General features: G+C 28.3%; 4 protein-coding genes across 19 annotated transcripts; 1 reads left to right on the top strand and 3 right to left on the bottom strand.

Moving 5' to 3' along the window:
- Window positions 1–2: 2 nt before the first annotated feature.
- LOC122501394 (neprilysin-4) lies at window positions 3–6,033 on the bottom strand. 9 transcript variants are annotated; one of them, XM_043610807.1, is made up of 15 exons: window positions 5,510–6,033; window positions 4,607–4,718; window positions 4,086–4,237; window positions 3,728–3,846; window positions 2,856–3,072; window positions 2,531–2,797; window positions 2,240–2,442; window positions 1,975–2,151; window positions 1,701–1,912; window positions 1,410–1,632; window positions 1,171–1,347; window positions 913–1,075; window positions 621–818; window positions 451–557; window positions 3–291 (listed from the first exon to the last, which is right to left on the bottom strand). In XM_043610807.1, exons 2-15 carry the CDS (start codon window positions 4,711–4,713, stop codon window positions 16–18), a joined length of 2,598 nt encoding a protein of 865 aa, XP_043466742.1. In that variant the 5' UTR covers window positions 4,714–4,718; window positions 5,510–6,033; the 3' UTR covers window positions 3–15. The 9 variants fall into 9 exon arrangements, with proteins under 9 accessions (XP_043466742.1, XP_043466741.1, XP_043466740.1 ...); XM_043610806.1 differs by having other exon boundaries at window positions 621–830; window positions 2,240–2,433; window positions 5,510–6,032; XM_043610805.1 differs by having other exon boundaries at window positions 621–830; window positions 5,510–6,030.
- A 3,551-nt stretch (window positions 6,034–9,584) lies between these two features.
- LOC122501367 (segment polarity protein dishevelled homolog DVL-3) lies at window positions 9,585–15,250 on the bottom strand. Of its 5 annotated transcripts, XR_006301562.1 has the most exons (11): window positions 14,590–15,250; window positions 14,278–14,347; window positions 13,903–14,161; window positions 13,640–13,825; window positions 13,128–13,338; window positions 12,889–13,017; window positions 12,585–12,799; window positions 12,028–12,519; window positions 11,694–11,942; window positions 10,887–10,973; window positions 9,585–10,042 (listed from the first exon to the last, which is right to left on the bottom strand). XR_006301562.1 is itself a non-coding variant. In XM_043610761.1 (10 exons), the coding sequence occupies exons 1-10, from the start codon at window positions 14,775–14,777 to the stop codon at window positions 10,939–10,941; spliced, it is 2,034 nt and encodes a 677-aa protein (XP_043466696.1). In that variant the 5' UTR covers window positions 14,778–15,250; the 3' UTR covers window positions 10,634–10,938. The 5 variants fall into 5 exon arrangements, 4 of the variants coding, with proteins under 4 accessions (XP_043466696.1, XP_043466698.1, XP_043466697.1 ...); XM_043610761.1 differs by lacking the exon at window positions 9,585–10,042 and having other exon boundaries at window positions 10,634–10,973; XM_043610763.1 differs by lacking the exon at window positions 9,585–10,042 and having other exon boundaries at window positions 10,634–10,973; window positions 12,028–12,507.
- A 512-nt stretch (window positions 15,251–15,762) lies between these two features.
- Window positions 15,763–19,577, top strand: LOC122501329 (DNA-binding protein SMUBP-2-like). The gene is made up of 9 exons (XM_043610708.1): window positions 15,763–16,342; window positions 16,410–16,704; window positions 16,767–17,066; window positions 17,147–17,561; window positions 17,632–17,813; window positions 17,896–18,190; window positions 18,272–18,565; window positions 18,748–18,981; window positions 19,075–19,577. Exons 1-9 carry the CDS (start codon window positions 15,921–15,923, stop codon window positions 19,260–19,262), a joined length of 2,625 nt encoding a protein of 874 aa, XP_043466643.1. The 5' UTR covers window positions 15,763–15,920; the 3' UTR covers window positions 19,263–19,577.
- On the bottom strand, window positions 18,966–22,963 carry LOC122501331 (peroxisomal targeting signal 1 receptor). 4 transcript variants are annotated; one of them, XR_006301558.1, is made up of 9 exons: window positions 22,453–22,963; window positions 21,884–22,241; window positions 21,362–21,815; window positions 20,722–21,262; window positions 20,368–20,536; window positions 20,148–20,305; window positions 19,908–20,075; window positions 19,722–19,829; window positions 18,966–19,152 (listed from the first exon to the last, which is right to left on the bottom strand). XR_006301558.1 is itself a non-coding variant. In XM_043610710.1 (9 exons), exons 3-9 carry the CDS (start codon window positions 22,229–22,231, stop codon window positions 19,790–19,792), a joined length of 1,878 nt encoding a protein of 625 aa, XP_043466645.1. In that variant the 5' UTR covers window positions 22,232–22,241; window positions 22,453–22,728; window positions 22,808–22,959; the 3' UTR covers window positions 19,453–19,789. The 4 variants fall into 4 exon arrangements, 2 of the variants coding, with proteins under 2 accessions (XP_043466645.1, XP_043466644.1); XR_006301559.1 differs by lacking the exon at window positions 18,966–19,152 and adding an exon at window positions 19,453–19,549; XM_043610710.1 differs by lacking the exon at window positions 18,966–19,152 and having other exon boundaries at window positions 19,453–19,829; window positions 22,453–22,728; window positions 22,808–22,959.
- Between the last annotated feature and the right edge of the window lie 249 nt (window positions 22,964–23,212).

Here is a 23,212-nt window from a genome sequence, read left to right as displayed (position 1 = left end):
TTTGATTTGCTCAATTTACCACACTGAACACTTTTTTCTTGGATTCATTGGCGATCCAAGAGGGCAATTAAAAACATGTGCAAAATCTTTGGTGTTGGACAGTGTGCCTATTACTCGAAATTTACCCGGTGAATGTACAGCGGTTTTCAATTTATTTTTTGTTGCTTCTGGTCTCATTGAACCGCACCACATTTGAGCAAAATTTAAGAAAAATAATTGTTTCCCTGTTGCATTGATACCTGGAAGATTTTCTTTCTCATCTCCATTTATTTTTAACCACTTTTCATAAGCCTAAAAAAGATATAAATTTCATTTTCATCAGTATCTTTTTCTTTTGCATTTGAAAATGTCTTAAAAGGTCATTTAAATTGCAAATGGTATTAAATATTCCTAAATAAAGATCTAAAATGTAAAGTATCGGAGAATATTTATAAGAAAAAATAAACTAACCCTGAAAGCTTGCTTAATTCCACCATTGTCGGCAATGTTTTCTCCTTGAGTGTTAATTCCATCAATTTCCATATTAACTTCTGTTACTTTATATTTACTGTACTGATCTGAAATATTGAAATTGAAAACATCATTCGTATATAATTGATTATTAATTTGAATAATCTCACCAATCAGACATTGCGCTCTCCGATGAAATTCTCTAATTGCTTTGTCTTTCCACCATCTTTGCAAATTTCCATCTTTATTAAATAACCGACCTTTGTCATCAAAGCCGTGTGTTATTTCGTGACCAATGACAACTCCGATTCCTCCATAATTTAGACTTCTGGGAAAATATGCGTGATAAAATGGTGGTTGTAGAATTCCTGCAGGAAATACTAAATTCCAATTCGAAAAATTTAAAAAAAGAATTTTGATATGACTTTCAGTTTATTTATTATGTTTCAAAAATAAACTCACTTATTTGATTTTTATTTCTGCTGTAATATGCATTTACTATGGCTGGAGCAGTAGTCCAAATGGTTTTATTAACATGACTTCCAAGCCGATTCTGTTCAATTTTTGTCAAATGTCGTAAAATATTGAGTACGTTTTCAAAATATTTTTCTGGTTCAATTGTGACCTGAAATTTTTAATGAAATAAATATATACGATGTAGTTTTTTTAAACAACAATTCTAAACTTGAAAGCTTTCTTAAAAATTAAAAAAAAACTTACATTCTTATAACGTTCGTTTAATAATTCTGGTTCTAAAATAAAATCAGGATATCCGATTCGTAAGAGCATTGCTTCAACTTTTTTACTTGCAATTTCCTTTGTACGACTGTCTATCCAAATAGTTTTGTTTAATAATTCATTGAAGGAGTTTTGAATTTCTCGTGTCATCGAAAGAGTCTTGAAATGAAAAATTATTAATTAGTGCATTCGATATTTATTTATATTCAATATATACTTACATCATTTTTACTGTTCTCGTTAAAGTAATTTTTTACAAACATTGAGCCCACAACCATTCCCATATTTGAATTTACTTGAGCTACACAATTCTTCCATCTGGGCGGAGATTGTTCTCGTCCAAAGAGAATTTTATAAAATCTTTGTTTAGCTTCTTGAAAACGATCATCTAGATTATTGACTCTGTGTCTGACGAACCGCCACAGAAGATAATTCGAAATTGTCCTGTAGAAATTGTTTTTCAAATTAAGTTAAAATTTGAAAAAGGAGAGAGAGAGAGAGAAAATTTGTACCTTGATGTAGTCTTCGAGAGAAGGTGAATTAAATTCTGCATATATTGTAGAGCAAATATAACGACTGGTTCGGACATTCGTGCCGGGCGAGTTAAAACAATGGATAAATATTTATGCCAGTCTATCTGTGGAATAATTATTTTCAGTTCGCCAATACTCATTTTTTTGTAGAGATCAGAAACGTCCTTTCTTTCATCTGGTGAAGTAGTGATCTAAATATTTTTAAGAAATTAATTAAATGTAGTTGTTTTTCATTTTACGATTTAATACGTACTTTTGCAAGTTTTCTTTCAAACTCAATCAATTCTTCCACTTGATTTTGTGTATCGTTTAATGATCCTAATAAAGTGGCAATTTTAACCATGTACGTTTTATATGCATTTAGATATATTGCATTTGAAGGTTGCAAAAAGTAATCTCTTGTCGGCAAACCCAAAGATGTTTGATCAAACTGAACAATTCAAGTTTTAACATAATTTATGTACCAATTTCAGTCATAAACTTTACAAATAATATATATTTTATTCATATAATCTCACTTGTATAATGTATTGATCGCTATCTTTTATGTCAGGCCCCACCCAATATGAAATGAGAATATCGTTATTGTACAAGCGTAATTGTGCTGTTAAGAGGAGCCAGTCAAAGTCTTTGGCATTCCAATTGGGACTCAACATTGGCCAACCACCCAACTCGTCTAAAATTTCAAGTAATGGTTTCTCCAGTCTCTTCTCTAAAATTTCTAAGTTGTAACAAAATAACAGTCAAGTTCCGTACTAAGTAAATAATATTTCTTTGATTTAATGAAAAAAGGCGTTATTTAAAATTACCGTTATTCATGCAACTTTGAAAAAGATTTTTAGCTTTAACGACGGCATCGTCAGAATTTTCGGAATTTTCAGAATTTTCAGAATTTTCCGGCTCTTCCAATAAGTTTTTCAAGACTACATCCAAGGATTCTCGTAATATTTCAAAAGTATCATATCCAGCTTTATCTTTTGGAATTGGATTGTGTTTTGACCAATTACCACAGGCATATTGATAGAAATCGTCGCAAGGATTTGCAGTTTTGTCCATGTATGTCATCATTATCTTAGCTATGAATAAGAATTTATTATTTATTGTAACAGAAATCCGTAAAATTATTTTACATACCTTGCGTTTTTCGAATCCTATCATCAGATGTTTCTTTACTATTCCAAAATGTCACTGTTTTGTCCTTCAATCTGTGCGCCCAAGAATCATCATCATTATCATCATCGTCGTCATCATCATAATCATCGTTTTTATTATTTTCGCTTTTCATCTCAATTGGTTTATGTAGTCGTTCCTTTTCATCACTGATGATTGAATCCAACAATTGCCAGTGCATCTGTGATTTTGGCAAATTACGTATTGTTGCCTCTAAGTTGATGAGCTCGTTTGCTCTATAACGTGCAAAAAGCCGGAAATCACCAACAACACGAAATTTCCTCTTTTCAAACATTTAGATATAAAACTACATACTATTTATTTTGTTGTGTACGGGGCTGCAAATTTAAAAAAAATCTTTTTTGCGTTGAAAATGAGATTCAAAATTGCCTACAAAGTTAGAATTTTGAAAAAATTATGTCATTAGATGAAGAGAATTGAATTTTATTATATTAAGTACTGTAGTTTATTATAAACGACAGCGGGGTCAACTCGAGTGTTTTAATTTATAATCGAAATCTTCTGACGCAAGAACGAACCAATTGTTCATAATAACATTGAAACGCGAAATGCATAATTTAGATAATTATATTAATCTCGTCAACTTTTGAAATTAAAATATAAAATTTGAAAAATATGAATTGTTGCGCATTATATATCTAAAATGCAATAAGTAATAATTGTAATAATAATATTACAATAATTTTCATTCTTGTGCCTATTTTTCTATGGTAGATACCATAGCATTTTCGGCTTTTTTTTATCAACAGTAAATGTATTTATAAATTAAATTTGCCTCTTAATAATCATCAAAAGACACGTATATGAATGTATACCTGATTTATTTCTCTTTTATTTCGTTGCATGTATTTAGTCTTTAATGAATTTGTTGAGGCGAAAGAAACTCGATCCTCTTCTATTGACAAGTGCTCTAAATGCTGGCTTGTTAATTTTGCTGAAATTATTTATTACTACATTTATAATATGCAAAATTTTTATTTTTCAAATTATATTGGTGAAGGAAGGTATACTTTTATGCAATGATTCCAATCTCTTGAGGAGATTGAAGAGAATAGTCTTCACAGTTGTAGATTTAAAACCACTTTTCTAAATATCTGAATCAGTGAAATTCCACCGATTATTTTTCTAACTTAAAATTAATAAAGTGCGCGCATCTCAACATTATTTACGTACTTTTGTCAGTTGGTTGATGAATTGAAAGGGTACCAACCACTGTCGATCGAGAAAGAGCAATAAAAATGATAACTATTGGTAAAATTACTGCTGGTATGAGAAGCATACATCTTATCCAAGCACGCCAAAATTTATTCCTTCCTACACACCACCTAACAATAGAATGAATAGAATACAGGTATTTATTAAAAAAAAGGTCTTACTTTTAAATAAATATTTAAAAATTATTATTTTTCCGTAGAAATTAATATTCTTCAAAGCATTCTATTAAAAATTCAAACCTCTGTTAAAATTCAACAACTTAGAAGAATATTATTACAAAACATGAAGAAATAGATTACTCCGAGTCTTCGACTCGGAGTCATCCATTTCTTCATGTTTTGTAAAAAATTCTACTTCAAATTAATTGTTTTTAATAATTTTTGAAAAAATTCCAGCTTTTCCAGTTTCCCAGGTTGCGTGGCAACCCTAAATAAATATCTATTTAAAAAAAAAGTTGTTACTTTAAATTAGGTACGTACTTCAATCTGCCCGTGTCCTTGTTGATATCCAATCTACAGGAGGGACAAATGCCACTTGCATAATAGTCCTCGTCACTAATTTGACTTAATTGATCTCCACTCCTCATCGCTTCTATATTATACAATTAAAAATAATAAATGCATACATTTTTTTTGTGTAAATATTAAACTAAATAATTAAATAAAATATAAACAAATGGACAGTGACAGTTTGTTGAGAATATTTAGTGACCGTGAAACAAGACGAAAGATCGAGTACATAATTCAAAATAATACGTTACTCCCACACATTTATTAACCTTAATAATATTCTGCACAGTCTAGGTCATATACATTTATACATTGCGCCTTCATTTTTTCAAGTTCTATAGCATAATATTTATCACAAAATTACACAAAATTTATTTTACTCATACGTTCATTACCTATAAACTGTTTAATTTATTTTACTTATATGTTCATTACCAATAAACTGTTTTCTCAACTTTCAAACACTATAAAAAGATCTTTTTCTAAAATTGTCGAAAAATAATTAAAAGAAAATTTAACAGACAGATTCAAAATTATTTATAACTTATTCTAAAATTTTTAATATTAATCTTTACAAATATAAGAGGCTTTAATTGTTATTAAAAAGGAAAATAATTAAATAATTTCAAGACTGTTTTTCACTAAAAAAAAATTTTATAAAGTTTTATGATTGCAAGTTTGATAACGAAAGAAGCAGAAATTTTCTAATCATATTTTACACACAAGAAATAGTTACATGTTTATATTGAAAAAAATGTGGAAATTACATTAGTTATTTTAAAGATTAAAAAACAATGCTTCAAATTAATATAATTTATATAATATAATAATAATATATTGGTAAAATAATCTACAACTAACTAACTTACTTACTCAATAGTATATGATGTTATTCAAATAATAAAGAATTCACTAAGTTGAGAAAGCAAAAAAAAAGGTAGTTTTATTTGACAAAGCTTGTTGATCATTGGATATCTAGGGCAAATCTGAATGTCAATCTGGGTGATCCGAGACTCTGTCGTGGACTCCAAATAAATTTATGATGTATCTCAAAGTGGTGTGCTGAAAAGTGATTATATTCTACATTCGCCTAATCAAGGCAATGCCTCTCCACTGTACCTACATATCTATTCACTATTTCGACTTTATTTTATTATTTATCAATAATAAATTTTTGAATTTTTTATTTTATATAAATTTCCATATACTTGGAAAATTAAGCAATTACTCATTACATTTTCTTATTTTTTTGCTGCGTTTCTCTTTTCAAGTCGTAATTTGACATTTGAACAAATTCGCCATTTAATATCCATTATGGAAAAATATAAATAAAAGAAAACCGTACTACTTATAACCACACTTTATAAAACTGAAAATTAATATGAGAAAGAAAATAATATATTATTAATATAAAAATTAATTTTTAATGATTCTATTCGAAACTGAAATAAGTTGAAAATTAATATGGCAAAGATTTTAACGGCTTAAATCATATTGTCATTACAGTGCGAGAACAATATAGTGTTTTTTTATCATCAAGTACGAGTTTAATTTTTATAATTAAATAATTATTATATTAAAAGCGATAGTCTTGGTGCACTTTGTATTAAAAAAGACAAGCATAAATATAGACAACAGAAAAAAAACATTTAAAAAGCCAAAAAAGTAAAAGTCTGTGCTGACAAAATATTATAATAGATAGTGAATATTAATTTGCACGCGCTTTTATTTCTTTTGCTGAATTCATAATGATTTACAGTAAAATATAAAGAAAACATTTTTGTGCCTGTTGTAAAAATGTTAGTATATTCATTAGTATCTCAAAAAATAACAATAACATTGTCACGTAGGCAAAATTACAAAGTAAGAAATTTCTTTAATCATTCATATAATTATGTTGAATAAGTTGTAGCATAGAAAAAAATGCTTTTCCAGCCTTAAAAACTTTATATAATTTCTAGACGAATATAATATAATTAAAGAACAACATTTATTTGTTTATTATAAACATAAAAAAGAAATGAAAAAATTCTCATGAAAAAGGTAAAAAAAAAAAAATTATTCAATATGACATCATTTAAAAATAATGTGCTGCAAATGTACTTCTTGTTATTATTATTATTTCTTCTGAAACTTTTAAGAACTCTATATTCTATATTTTCTGTCTACAATAAAAATTACTTTTAAGCATGTATCTATAATTTGATGTATATTGCAGAGTCGAATAATTTTCGATTTTTTATCGGATACAGCTCTAATATGTATACATATGTATGTAAACGTTTAAATGCTTATATTTATGTATATACGTATATTATAATATGTATACGTAATTATAATTTATTATAATAAACCCTGATCAAAACTGTCCAAAGGACCAATAAAAATATACTTCTTATTTATCCCAATGTATATAAAACAGTACTTTTTGCTTAATGCTCGTTCATATTCTAAATTACAAACAAGTCGTGTTACAGTTTACAGTCGCATTTATTTATTTTCTATATAGTATTATCTATATTAACGCGTTGAAGACGCCAATTATTAATATGCAGTTCAATTATATGTGTACATTATTATTTATATTAGATATTTCGCAGAAAGCGGTTGTTGAAAAAGTATTATTTATATATACATATACATACTCACGAAAAATAAGTACATAATGTGAAAGAAACAATAGTTATAAAAGGCATTTTTGAGCTCAGTTCTTCTTTACAAGTGTTTGGTCATTGAATTTGTCAAGTACAAAAAAACTCGGACAATTATTAAGGATAACCTCATCTTGGACACACATAGTACAAGACCTCACCTCAAGCATTCACCGAAAAATAATAGACAATTTATCAATAATTCTATTTTCTATTTTAAGCTCACCCTTTCTCCAAATCTAAATCAAAGTGCTTCTAAATGTTCCATTGAAAGTTTAAAATAAGCTTAGTAAAAGATCTTGAGCTATGTGACCGTCAATGAATTTAAAAGTTTCAATATTTATGTGTAAAAATTGATTTTCTGTATGAGCTTTTAAAAATTATTAACAAATTATTATTAATAATTATATTCATTTACAATATTAGCTTTTAAATACATTTAGATATAAATATTCATGTCTTCTTTTAAATCATAAAGAATTATTATAGTTATTATTATTATTATTACAAGGCTCGAACTAGGTTCGTAAATCCCGGAAAAGTCCGTTTTTTTTTTAAAAAAGGTCCGTAAAATCCGTAATTTAATTCAAAAAGGTCCGTAAAGTCCGTAATTTGATTCAAAAAGGATAAAAAGTTCATAAATTGTATACGATATAATTTGGAGAATTTTTGATAAATTACAAATGATTGCAGAAATTCAATTATTTTCAAAAATAATAAAATTCTTCGCAGATATTCAATTATATGTTCAAATTTTTTTTTAAAATTCTCATCAAAGTTTCAATTATCTTTAGAAATAATTAAATTTCTCTCCGAAATTCAATTATTTCCCAAAATTTTCCTCAATTCAATGATTTTCAATATCTACTATTTTCATAAAATTTTCCAAAAGAATTCAATTATTTAAAAAAAAATTTAATAAAATTCTACACAAACTATTAATTATTTTCAAAAAATAATAAATACTTTACAGGAATTTCATTATTTACAAATTTTTTTTATAAATTTCTTCGCAATCATTCAATTATTTTCATAAATAATAAAATTTTTACGGGGATTCAATTATTTTCGTAAATAATACAATTCTTTTTAGGAATTCAATTATTTTCATATAAATAATAAAACTTATTGCAGAATTTCAATTATTTTTAATACAATTTTAATGGAATTTCTCGAAAAATGTAATTATTCTTAAAAATTTTATTAAAATATTAAAAGCATTATAAAATGAACGTTTTGAGATTTTCAAAAATAATTGAATTTTGTAAACTTTTCAAATTCAAATCTTTGGAAAATTTTTCGAAAGAATTCAATTATCTCGATAAATATAAGAATTCTTCACAAGAAATTCAATTATTTTCAGGAGTTTTAATAAAATTCTTTGCTGAATTTAAATATTTTCATAAATATAACAAATATTTATCACAATAATTCAATTATTTTTAAAAGTAATGAAATTCTTGTATACAAAATTCAATTATTTTCAGAAATTGTTTTAAAATTCTTGTCAAGATACAATTAATTTTAAGAATTTTGTAAAAAATTGTTTGCAAATTTCATTTATTTCCAAAAAAATTTAAATTCTTCTGAGAGATTAAATTATTTTCATAAATAATAAAATTCTTTCTAGGAATTCAATTTTTTTCATAAATAATAAAACTCAACGCAGAATTTTAATTATTTTTAAAAATTTTGTTAAAATTGATTTTCATTTCATAGAAATGAATTTCAGTTATAATTTTAGATAATAATTGAATATTAAAAGCAATATAGCGTGAATTTTTAAAAATAATTGAATTTTGAAATTAATTTTGTTGAAAAAGTTTAATTGAACTTTTTTAATGTTATTTCAAGTTTTTATTTTCTAATATTTATTTAATTGAAGAATTTACGAATAATTGAAATTCCGTAAAATTGAATATTTTAAAGAAATGGATTTGAAAATTGTTAAAGAACTTTTTCGAAAATTATTTAAAATAATCGATTTATATTATAAATATTATAAAACATGAAGAAATCGATCACTCCGAGTATTTTTAAATACTTTCACTGGTCCGAGCCCTATTATTATTATTATTATTATTATTAAAAATATATAACTTATTTTATTTGTTTTTAGCGAAAGAAAATAGATAATTAAATTCAAATAAATCTGTATAGATTCTGTCATTTATATTAAAATTCACATTAAACATTAATACTTTAAACAGTTAAATTATTCAAAATGATTATTAAAAAATTATATAAAAATTTAAACTTAATTTTCAGATAGGTATAGATATAATGATAATAATAATAACAATAATAATAATACAAATTGAAAACACACGAAAATAAATAAAATGTCGCAATAATTTGCGAATCAATTATCTTTCGCTGTTGGATAATAATAATAATAATAATAATAATAATAATAATAATAATAATAATAATAATAATAAAATAATAATAATAATAAATGATCCGCAAATTATTCTGACAGCGGTTTCAAATTATTTTGTGAAAAAAATGATTTGTCTTACCTCATTTAAATTAAAGAAGAAAATAAATGTGTTTTCCTTTACAATAGTCCATATAAATTCATGCAAACATCTCATGATAGAAAATGAATTCAAAATGCATTTATGATTCCGAGACGGTGTACAATGCTTTTCTTAAAAAATGTTTAAATGGCACATTTAGTATTAGTACAATATATAACTATATACATGTTCCTTTCTGAGAAGTATCTCATTTAGCAGAGTTGGAAATTTACCTACAAACAAAAAAAAATGTCTATGTTGAAAGAAATTATATAATTATAAATTACAAATACATAAGTATAATACTGTTTTTCAAAATTGGTTCATCAATGCCAAAAAGTTTGAATTTAGTGAAAAAATTTAAATTAATTATTTAGTATTTAAATATTGTCATTTATGTAATTCTACTCTAATATCTTAATTGTAATAAATGGAAAAAAAACTATTAAGGGAAGATAGTAAAAACGGGTTACATAAAATGAGTAAGTAAAAGTGGATTAAATTAATTATTTTATCTATTTAAAAGAGAAGTTTATTTAGTTTTTAAGTATTTTTTTTTATTTTTAGTTTTATAAAATGTAATTAGAAAAAAGAAATTAATTATATTTTTCAAATGCATAGACAAATTAATTTGATTTTAACTCGCTTTTGCTCACATATTTATTAAGACCCCATTTTGTTTTTTTAATAAAATTCAAAATTGTCGCTATTCAGGTAATAATAATTAATTTTAAATATTCATTTCTTTTTATATATATATAAAACGTTAAATTATTTAAAACTTTAAAAATCATATATAGGCAAGTTATATATAAATAAATCAATTGATAATAATTGTATAATTGTTATTATTTTTATTATTATTATTAATTATTATTAATTATTATTATTGTTATTATTATTATATTATTATTAGATATATTTTCAACTCTGGAATTGCAGAAATGTATGTAGATCTGATTACGTACGTTTCGAACGATTCATCATTGAGTTTTTCGAAGATCATTAAGTTTAAGTTCAAGTTATTATACTTATAAATAGAAATATCTTGGTGTTGTTTCAAATAATTCTTCTTACTATTGAAGTTGACGAATCGTTCGTTTGATATTTGATATATATCTTGAAGACTTTAAAAAAATAGCTGCCCCATTGTCGTAGATAATCCTAAAATCAATGGAAACCAATGGAACAATGTTAATGTCAACTATCTGAGTTTTAAGCAACAAAATTTCAGAAGAAAAGTTCATGCATCTTCTTATATTGTTTGCATTTTTAATATAATAAAAATATCGCTTTTAAAGAATCGTATTATTTACAATAATAAATCATGCGTGTGCGTATTCGTAACTAAAGTTGAAAAAAATATTTTTGAATAAAAATATCAGTATAGAGATTAACATTAATATTAAAATAATATTGATATAATATATGAAACGACGCAACAAAATTTGCAAACAAAATTTAACCATTTTTTTTATATTATATTCTACGAATTGAGAAAAAAGTAATTTACTATCGAGCCTTAATTTTTATTTCGATAGTGTCGCATGCATATAAAAACATTTTCAAAATCTACAAAAGAAATAAATAGTAACCTAAAGTAGTAAATAAAAAAATCTTATTCATGCTTGATGTGCTAGTTTTTAAAAAATATGAAATAGTTTTAAAATTATTTTTTACTAGAACGTCAAACATAAAATGTATGCAAAGCTGACAGTGAATTCCAATGAGACTAACTGTAAAAATTTTCGAAATTAGAAATTAGAAATAATTTTTGCAGTCATCTCATGAATTAATGTCTCAAAAAAAGAAGACCCATCTACATGACATCAACAAAAAATTCACAAGGATTGCCCATGGCAATGCGAAATGACTGTCTACTACCGGATAAATCTTGCTGATTTGACGGAATCCCCGGTCCAGTTCCCGTTTGTACTGATTGCTCAGAACCACTGGATCGACTGCGACTACCATTAGATCTCTTTCCATTAGAACCATTTCCATTACCTGAATTTTGTTTTGGCATTACTGGCACGGATGGCATTTGAAGCTCTGATTCGGAAGCTGACGAACATGATTTAACATCGTGAATTGGCTCCTTGCAAATATGTTCGCTACCTGCACTGCTGCCTCCTGGAAATAATTAAAAAAAAACAATAATAGTTTAGTATTTTAATATAGGTAGTATTTTCAAAAAAGAGGCTAAAATTATTTTTACCTGATCCACTGTGAATACTTTCATCGCGGTGATAACCGTAAACAGTGGGCTCACTAGTAAAGTTAAATGGCATTGGGCTGTAGCCTGTTGTTGAATGAGGAGCATACGTTCCTGAATAAGGCATATCCCAAGAACTAGGCGGTGGCAGTGGCCCAACTGTATCACAGTCGAGTTTCAAATTATTTATAGCCGAGCACAAATCGCCGAATATGTAATAACACTGCTCGGAGAAAGTGATTTTATTGACAGTGTGTCTGATGAAGCCGGCCTTGAGCATCAACGAAGCATATTTCCTGGCATCGCGTCGATCTATGAAACCTTCCACGTGTGTATGAAGCCAATCAACCACATCTGCTCCAATAAATGCATTCGGAATCGTAATCTTCAGCCACATACGATCTCGAATTTCCAGTCCTGAATCAGGTCGTGCCATTGCTCGCACTATAGTTGGCATATCCGTATTTATCGTTAAATGTATATCTTCTAGAGTTCCTGGAAACATTCGAGATTTAGTTCTTAAAAAAAATAAAAAAATAATAGTAAAAAGTGACACTCACGCTCTGTATCTGGCAACGTGCTTGCAAGGCTGCTGGAAGTGGAAGTCAGAGTCGTTGCACTTGGAGGTCGAGGAGGAAATCCTTCACCTCTAATAGCTGCAGTGTGAGCCACCCATGCACCCGGATCTATCGGTCGAACGGGTTCAGTTCTTGGGATGGTAAAGTAACCCTTTGGATTAGGATCCCAACATTTGGCAACGACTAACTTTATCGGACTGGAAATAAAAGATTAATTAACTTTTCCATCTAATATGTCAAGAATTAATTAATTAAAAGATTAATTAAATTTGGATAAATCTCTCACCCGGGTTTTTGAACGACTTCTCTTAAAACTCGAACTGCTTCATCGTTCGACATGTTTTCGAAATTAATATCATTCACTTGAAGGATCATGTCACCAGGCTCTATTCGTCCATCTAAGGCAACTGCTCCACTGGAGATAATAAATTAATGATGAGAAACAATTATATTCTCCAATAAATAATCTTTTCTTAATTTTTTTTAAACCAATTGAAAAAAGAAGAAAAAGTGAAGAATATTTACCCTTTCATAATTGAGCCAACGTAAATACCACCATCGCCACCTTTATTACTTTGTCCTACAATGCTGATTCCAAGAAAATTCACTGTATCCATATTAAGAGATACTGTTATTATATTTAAAGACATTGTGCTATCTGTAATACTACTAATTGAAGATGCTCTGGACATTGGTGGTAATCTGTGCCGACGTCTCCTTTGAGGCCTACGACGATCTGAAACAATAGAGTTATTCATTTTCAGGATGCTCTTATGAAGAGAGCTTTTCAAATTAAAAATACAATGAATTCTGTAACATTGAGTCTAAATTTTATGATTACACTTTGAAAAAGATTTCAAGAAAAGAGAAACTTGATTATTTTTTATTAGAAAAAGGTGAAAAAGGGGACAAATAAGCAAAAAGGGGGAAAACGTTGACAAATCTTCCAAAAAGGTGAAAAAGGTGGTAAAATTGAAATAAGGGGACAAAAGGGGAACAACTGTGATGCCTGAAAATAAACAAGAAAAAAATATTACCTATAGTTGTTCTGTCGATTGTACTACTCATGTTTGTGTGTCTACCTCCAGTTGTCGATGTAATGCGGCTACTTGCATCGTCATCTGATTCTAAAAATGTTGATGTCTCTAAATCAGAACTGAGAATTGATGCACTTTCATAACCATGCCCAGATCGATGTTTAGAATGTCCATTTATGCGAAGACCTGATAAATTTATTTTTATTAACACTTTTAAACATTTCATATTGTTTATTTTTTTAGAAATAAAAACAGAATCATACCATTGTATTTGTGATATTTTTCGTATTTGTCCGTATGATGTCTAGAAGTTTTATGCAAATGATGACCTTGACGACTACTTATAATACTTTCCGTTTCTGTTAGTGTGTCATCATGAGAAAGAGAAAGCGGACCACGAGTTGTTAGTCCAGGAGCTCCATGAACATGATCAACATGATCATGTTTCTGTTCACCATGTGCTACTGATTCTGTGCATTGCGATGTACCATCTGATACATTGCTCCCTTCAGCTGATACCAACTATAATTAAGAAATTACAAAACTGAGAATATCCTGAAATATCAAGTGTTCTGAGGGAACAATATTAGGCAATGATATAAAATAATTTTTATTAAAGACCGAACAAGTAAACATACCCAAGAAACGACACGTCCATTAAAGCAAGGAAGATGAGCATCATCGTCAACAATTTCTTCTTTTACAACTCTAAAAAAGAAAATTCAGATTATTAGTTAATAATCTTACAAAACCATTAGAGTTGTTAAAAATATTTAATTAATATATTTCTCAAATATTACCAAGACATTTAATGAAGAACTTACTAGGATTAAAAAAATAAATAAAAGTGATAAATATTCTAAACAATTGATAAATGAATAGATAATATCAGAGGAAATATTTGACATTAAAATTAAAATGCGTCATTGCAAAAAAAAATACAAACTTACCCAAAATCGTCATCCATTGATTTAAAGAAAAACTTATAATTAGGGCGATTCAGACTAGCTTTAAAATCAGCCAGAGTTACCCTCTCTGGGACTATATTCAATTTGACTAAATAAGGGGTCTCTTCATCATCAATGTGATATATGATCTTTGTCTCTTCCATTCTTGACTCTTTTTGTTTTGCGTCCATTTACAAAAAAGTCGTCGTATCTCGATATCTATGAGTACCAACACTTTTGAACCAATATGGCGAGTCGCACAAGACAAGAAGCTTACGCGCTCGCAAGCTTGACTTTTTCAAAAAATCATATTTCTCTCTTCATTTATTAACATAGTTTTGCTCTTTAATTTGTTAAATTGACATAAACACTTGTTAAAAATTACATTTTGCACATCATATTTATAGTTGTTTTCAAAAATGTGGAACAAAAAAAATGTCCGCAATTGAGTAAACTTGGGTTAATTTATGTAAAAATGTTCAAGTCCTTCTACTTTATACACTGATACATTGATAATCAATGATTTACTTTGTTGATAACATTTAACAATTAATCAAACACTATTTTTAAAAAGATGTTTCTTTTGATAACTTTTGTGCTATATATAAACTAACTCTGCGGAATCAGCTTCCTTCTATAATATATGTTCTAAAAGCACTGAAAAATTATGAGACCTAGAACAGGAGTAGAATTCTCGAAATCAACAAAGTATCAATCCATCTTTTTCTAATTGCATTCAAAAGAAAAAGACAATCTAATGCAAAAGCATGAGAAACTAAGAGCAACTATAGAATTGCACTTAATGGTACGGTCACACCTTTTGTCAGCAGATTTCTGTATACTGCAACAATGTTTTCCTTGGATAAGGGGCTTTCTACAGCAAATATTTTTATAAATGAATAAAATGCGATTTCTCAACTCAATGTGCTGGTGACACTTTCTATTTGTTAAAAATTTGTATTTATTCTTCCTAATTAGTAAATAAACTAATAAAGTAAATACAACAAATGAAAAATTTGGAAGTGTGCAAACGCCTTTAAGCACTTGTTCGAAAGTATCAAAGTATGTAAGCACCTTTAGAGTGCTAACGTCGTTCGTTCGCGAACGTAAAGCATGAGTTAAAGAAGGACAGAAATATACATATTTGTGTCCTTTTCTATCTCATGCATCGCATTCGTCAAGTTTGGTCAAGTTGGACTTGGACCAAATACAACAACAAAAAACAACAACCATTTCAGAAGTAGCAAATTGTATTATCGTCAATAAATTATTGTCTATTTTCATTGTTACAATTGTTTTCATACTTTTAAATTAGTTTGTGATTGAAAAAAGAAATGGAAGAAGATATATTCAATTTCGTGCAAAAACAGAATAAATTGTTATATTTAGAACAAGAAGAAAGTTTCAGTAAGAACTTTAAGGATCTCTCGCCGGTACTTATTCACAATTTAGAAAAAAAAGGTCAAGCATTAACTAAATTAAAAGTGACAAATATAGCACATTGTGGTCCTGGAAAAATTCAAATTGACTTTGAGGTGTCCGATCAATTATTATTAGAAACAAATTTATCTCAAGGAGATTTGGTGATTTGCATTCAAGGAAGGAAAGACAGTAAATATGCCAGAGGAATTATTATTAACGTCTCTAATACTACTTTGAGTATTTCTTCAAATGATAATAGTTTTGAGGTCCAAGAAGAGGATTTAGTTACAGTTTTGAAAACAGATTCAGATTTTACTTACATTTGTCAAAAAAAGTAAGTTTTCAAATATTTTATTTTTTCAATTGTCATTGAATTATCATTAATAGAAAAATATTTACAGTGCTCTGAACAACTTGGTGAAGAGAAGTGATTCAATTATAAGGAGAATATTATTCGATCAAGATGCAAATACCGTTCAACCACTACTGACTGCAGAGTTGCCAATTGTGGAAAAATGTCTAAATGCAGAGAAAGAACTCAAGTTTGAAAACACATTTTTAGCGAATGATCAGAAAGCTGCTGTTGAATTTGCATTGAGAAGAAAATATCTAGCTATTATTCAGGGACCCCCTGGTACTGGAAAAACTACCACTTTAGTTGAATTAATCATTCAACTATGTCGTCACGGCAAAAAAGTATGTTTTTTTAAAGAAAAAATAATAGGTATTTTAGATAAGAAAATTTTATTGGTTTTTAGATTCTAGTTTGCGCTCCAACAAACGTTGCTGTGGATAATATAGCAATTAAGCTTGGCGAAACGGAAGCGAAACCATTGAGATTGGGTCATTTTACAAGAATAATGAATGCTGCTCAAAAATATTCTATTGATAATTACATACAAAACGATGATTCTTATGCAGTATTGCAGGATGTTAAACGATCTATAAAAGCTCTAGAAGCAAATTCTTATAAAGATTATAAAGAAATTAGAAATTTAAATAAGGAATATAGGAAAAGATTTAGTAAATTGAATAATGATACTCTTAAAAAATTCCAGGTACTTAGACATTTTTATTTTTATAATTAATTTAATGAATAATCAAACCGTTTGAGCTTTTAATTCTCAATTCTCAACAGGTAATTCTTTCTACTTTAAACTCATCGTCAAGCAAAGGTTACTTACAGCATCTTGAAGAAGATTACTTTGACGTTTTAATTGTTGACGAAGCTTCTCAAGCTTTAGAGGCATCAATGTGGATAGCAATTCCAAATGCGTCAAAACTCGTGATTGCTGGAGATATCAATCAATTGCCACCCACTGTTTTGAGTCAAGAGGCAATAAATCAAGGATTAAATAAAAGCCTTATGGAGAGAGCGATTGGAAAATTAGGAAAAGACTCTTTTAAAACACTCACAAGACAATATAGAATGAACGAAAAAATTATGTTGTGGTCCAGCAAACGATTTTATGATAACACTTTACAAGCTGATGACACAGTAAAATATCACTTGTTAAAAGATCTCCCTGGAATTAAAGAAAATTGTTTGACGAGTAAATTTCTTTAAAAATACAATTTCCCTCCCCCTAGACGTGAGTATTTAAATATTTAACTTTTTTCTAGTGGAATCTCTCGTATTTGTCGACACATGTGGTTGTGACTGCGAAGAGTATCAAACTGTCAAAGGAGTTGGATCGAAAGGAAATATTCGAGAAGCTGTTGTTGTAAATAAAATTATTTCTTCATTAATTCAATCAGGATTAACGGAGAAAAGTATTGGAATTATAACACCCTATGCACTACAGGTAAAATACAAAGTAATAAATTTAAATTTCATTTCATTTCAATTTTCAATATAATTAAATGAAAATTACTCTTATCATGTAGGTCGATTTAATTCGAAAATCGTTTGACTCGATAAATGTAGAGGTGAATACAGTCGATGGTTTTCAAGGGAGAGAAAAAGAAGTAATCATTCTTTCTTTAGTAAGATCAAATCTAGAAAAAGAACTTGGTTTCCTAACTGATTTTCGAAGATTAAACGTAGCTGTCACGAGAGCAAGGCGACTACTCGTAGTGATTGGAGACAGTGAAACTGTTGAAAAAAATGAAATGTTAGCTAGTTTATTGACACATATTGGAGAGAATGGTTTACTGAAAACTGCTGAAGAATATTTAGCAGGTAAGAAATAATTCTATTTTGTTTCATTTCATTTACAGTCCTTTCTTGTTATTTACATATTTTATACTTTTTTTTTATTAGTCTACGATGATTTTGAATTGAAAGTTGAGCAAACCGCTGAGAAACATAAAAAAAATAAATCGGCAACAGTTCTCGTTAAACAAAAAGAAGAAAATAAATTACAAGAAAATTTAAAAATTATCACCAAAGCAAAAGATATTAAAAATGTTGTTAAATTGAACGATAAGGGCATCGATTTATCGAGTTGTGAAAATAGAAAAAAATATAACATTTTTGATACTATCATCAATTCTGAAGAAAAAGAAGAAGAAGGAGAAGAGAAAGAACAAGAAGAGAAAGAAGAAGAAAACGAAGGTAACTGTGTATTATGCTTTTAATTATATTCTATGATAATCATCGTGCTCACAATATAATTCTAATCAAATTTTTTTTCTATATTACTCAATATTATGCTTACTGTAGAATTTTATACAATTTTTTACAATTCTATAAACTTATAACTTGAGAAAATAATAACAGAAATAACTTTTATTCAGATAAAGACGAAGGAAAAACTAATCAGAGAGAAGTAAAGGAATCTAGAGTGAAAAAGAAGAAAAACAGAACAAAAGCAGAAACAAAATGCACAGATGAAACTGAAGATTTTAATGCAATTATTGAGGAACTTAGTAAAACAAATTATTCTTGTGCATTTAATAATTGTAAATCATCGACAAAACTCATTTATTCAAATTGTGAATTTTGTAAAAATCGATTTTGTTTGCAACATGGTTGGTTTTATTTATAATCATCATTTTAAAATAGAAATTACATTTTCTTTCTCTTACAAGTTTTAATTCAAAGTTAACTTTTTCAAATTCAAGGAATGCAGGAGATTCACGGATGTGAAGAAGCAGTACGTCGTAAGGAAAGAAAAGAATTCCGACAAAGAATGCCTGTACCTGCAAAGAAGAAAGATAAAGATAGATTTGCTCAGAAATTAAAAAAGTTTGAAGACGCTAGAAAACCTAAGCCTACAAAAGAAGAATTAAAAAAATCTAAGAAGAAGTAATTAAAGAATACATTCATTTCCTTTAATTTTAATACAATTTATTGTTGATGATAATAATAATAATCCTTAGAAAAATTTTCTGTTTGAAACATATTTTGAAAGAATTAAGAATTGATGGAGGATAGAAAATAGTTCATTTCCAAGAAGAGGAGTCCTTATAGTTTTAATATTGAGAAAAAAATGTACAATATTAACAGATGTAAATATATTTATTAATTGTTTTTTTCAAATTTATCAACTAAACATTTATTCATTGTATAAAGGTGTAACTGGATGATTACATGAATCTGTGGAAAATTAAAAATTTGAAACTTATTCCTGGTGATTAATTAAAAAAAAATTTGTCGTACCAAAAATATCATCTCTGTATATACTTAGGCTTTAGTCTAGTTTAATGAAATTGTATATTGACCTCTACTGATAACTTTTAATTTTAATCGACATTTAATATACATGTACCTTTATTTTTTTGACGTATAATTTTAAAGTAGAAAATCTTTATAACCCTACATTCCCAATAGTACTATTTATTCCATTTCAAACTCATTATTTAATGTAGCTAGATCTCTGGAAAATAAAAATAAATTTAGATATCAGATTTATGAATTTTCAAAGCTTAAAAAATTAATTTAAAAATGCCCTTACCTGTTTTCTATGGCTTCATTAAGATGAAATTTATGCATAAGTGATACAACTAAACGTAATGTAGACCAAATTGTGTCGGACATTGCTTTTGGTGGGGCTTTTTCTCCTAAAAGATTTCTTCCAGCAGCTTGTTGATTTAAAGCAGTGAGAAGATGTTCTCCAGCTTCTCTACGAAACGAATGAACGACGTTTATTTAAGTAGATAATAATAATTATATGATTTAAAAATAAAAGCCTCACTTGTACGCTCCAAGATTTATACAAGAGATTCCAAGATTATAGCGAGCCCTAATAAAACCTGGCGACAAATCTAAAGCGTGATGATAGGCATCAATGGCTTCTTCCGACCTTTGACCATTAGCCAATGTTGCACCTAATCGATTCCATAACTTTGCATCCTAAACATAAAAGCAAATTATTAAGTTAAAGTAACAATGCGAAAAATTACTCATTAACTTACATCAGGTCTGGCTTGTATTGCTGCTCGAAAACAATCTGCAGCTTTATTATATTCACTTGACAAATTGAAAAGTACACCAAGTCCGCACTGAACATCCGGATCTATTGTTTCACTCGGCTGCAATCTAGCAGCTTGTATAAATAAATCTTTTACTTCATTGTGAACATCGCTGGAAAATGAAAGCTATTATTAAATTTTCAAAAGTATTTTGGAGTGTAAAGTGAAACAAGTCTTGCATTAAGCCTCAACTATCTCACCTCAATGCCAGTCAATTACAGTCCAAATTAACATTCTTTTTTTAAACAAAATTAAATGCAAAACTTTTTTCAAACATCGTATGAAAAATGTATATACTTAAACAAAATAGTAGATACTCTTGTCTGTGTGGGTTGAGTAAACGGCGTTAAAGGTGTAAGATGTTTGTATTTTTCATTTTTCAAGAGCCACTCTTTCAGCGTCAAGCATGCCTGACTTTGAAACGATTCATTTGTGTAGGAAACAGCAAGAGACATCAAAGCAGCTGAATTTGCAGGGTCAAGGGTTAAACATTGCTTCAGGGCCGAAATTGCCATTGAATCTTGTTCATTTTCAGCCTGAGTTTTTCCAAGAAGAAGCCACGCTTCTACATTATTATTATCCTGCGTTACAGCCGCCTCGAAGCAAAGAACTGCACTTGGAAGATCACCAATTGCTAATCTTTTTTTCCCTTCTTCGAAAGCATTGGCCAAATTAGACATTGGATTGTTCTCATTAAATTTATATTCTTTGAAAGGATCGTAATATGTGTTATATTCTGATATCCATGGATGTGTAGCAGAGATATTTTCAGAAGACAAAATCTTATCCCATTCGCCTTGGAGACGTTTCCAAAATGATGATTCATAATTATCTGTACCTGAAAAAATAAAATATACATCACATTTCGAAACGTCAAATAATAAATAATAAATAGAAAAATTATATAATACGTTTGATAAATTAATGAAATACTGACCTTTCGCAACCGTTTTGTTAAATTCGTCAACCCAAGTACCAGCAATAGACAATTCTTCTTCAACTTTATTTAAGACTACGCTGTTTTCTTTAGACAATTCAGCAACAGCATCATCTTCCTCATCATCAACAGCATCATTAATAATTTTTTCTTCAATAAATTCTGAAGACCACTTATTCTTTTGTTCTATAGAATTACTTTCCTCTTGGCGCATAAATTTCATAAACTTTGAGTATGCAATGTTAGGCTCTTCCAAATTTACACTTTCAGTAAGTTCTTCACTTTTTTTTTCATTATCTTCCGCATTTTCAATATTTTGCTCTAAATATTCCTCAGCCCATTTTGGTCCTAATCCAAGTTCATAAGTCTCTCCTGGAATAAAAGTTAAAGGCTCTTTTGTTGCCATCGGTCGTTCTATTGCAGGAGAGTTCCAAATATCCTCAGCATGATTTTCCTGAAGAATGAAATATACTTTGTATTATTAAAACTAAAAAAGAAAAAACTGTTATTTAAACATATTACATCAAAATGTTTTCCTGATTGAAGATACTGTGTTGCCCATGCTGTATCCTGACCAGTCAATTCTTTTGCGACACACGGACTCATAACTGGAGGATAAACATTCTGATCAATTTCTCTCATCTCTTGCAACAAATGATCCATTTTGAATGTTTGTGGATGCATTGAATTCTCTTCTAAAAATTGTTTTACGAGTTGATCTGAACTTGTAGATTCAAAGGGTTCTCGAGAATCAAAATGATCATGAACCCCATCTTCTTTAAACCCATGATCCTGAACGAAATGCGAGGTGAATCGCATCAACGGATTCAATCCTCCACAATCACTCTCAACCAAGTCTCTGAATGCCATTGTTACTTATCTAAATAAAATATTATTATTAAAATAAAGCAAAATAACTACTACATTCCAAATAAAATAATTTTGCCTTCATTTCTATTTTACAAATATTTTGTCCTTGAAAAAATCAACAAACATTCTTTCAAAAATTGTCAAAAAAAAAAAATTTAAACATGAATGTATTTGCGTAATACCTAATAAACTTATAGGTATAGATTTTTAAGATTACGTACTTTTTTTTAAGGTAATTTCAACTTTAATACACTAATTTCAAGTGTCACTTTAGTATTCCAAATTGTAATTAGTTTTGTCTCGTAGAGTATATATACGTATATGTATTATGTATACATATATATACAATTCCAAGTAGGGCGAGTCACAAAATTTCCTTTTGTGAATCAACATAACATCAATACTATTGCATTATTCTCCTTCATTGACCAGATATTTCATTAATATCAGGATATGCATGTATATATAAATAGATTCGACTTTGAACATTAAAACACCTACATACATTTTAAAAAATTATATTCTGCCTGATTATTTATAAAAGAAGTACTCACAAAAGCGCATTTTAACACTCACGTGTAATTACAAAAAAATTTTGCTACAAAAAATAATATTATTAATATCCAAAATATAAAGTTAAAATGATCATTTTTAAATAATATATAAAAGTTTATATATTATAATAAAACTTATAAAATAAAAAACAGGGTTATGGTAAATTAGTTGTAAGGGCTACGACACAGTAGTTCCTCCTCTTCCCTTCCATTCGGGTTAAGTCCCCTCCACAGTGTCTAGTTTGAATTAGGCTGAAGTCCCATGGCAGCGTTTTGCGTTGCGTTTTGTAACTAGGCAATGAGTGTGAGAGAGATACAGATATATGTTTACTCTATTTGCACTCATGGCCTAGTTACAAAACGCAACGCAAAACGCTACCATGGGACTCCAGCCTCAGGCGGCAGTCCCATGGCAGTGTTTTGCGTT

Source organism: Leptopilina heterotoma, unplaced genomic scaffold, assembly GCF_015476425.1.
Source record: "Leptopilina heterotoma isolate Lh14 unplaced genomic scaffold, ASM1547642v1 Lhet_209, whole genome shotgun sequence".
Classification (NCBI taxonomy): Eukaryota; Metazoa; Arthropoda; class Insecta; order Hymenoptera; family Figitidae; genus Leptopilina; species Leptopilina heterotoma.
The sequence above is the reverse complement of the archived record's forward strand: the minus strand, read 5'-3'. Positions and strand labels throughout refer to the sequence as shown.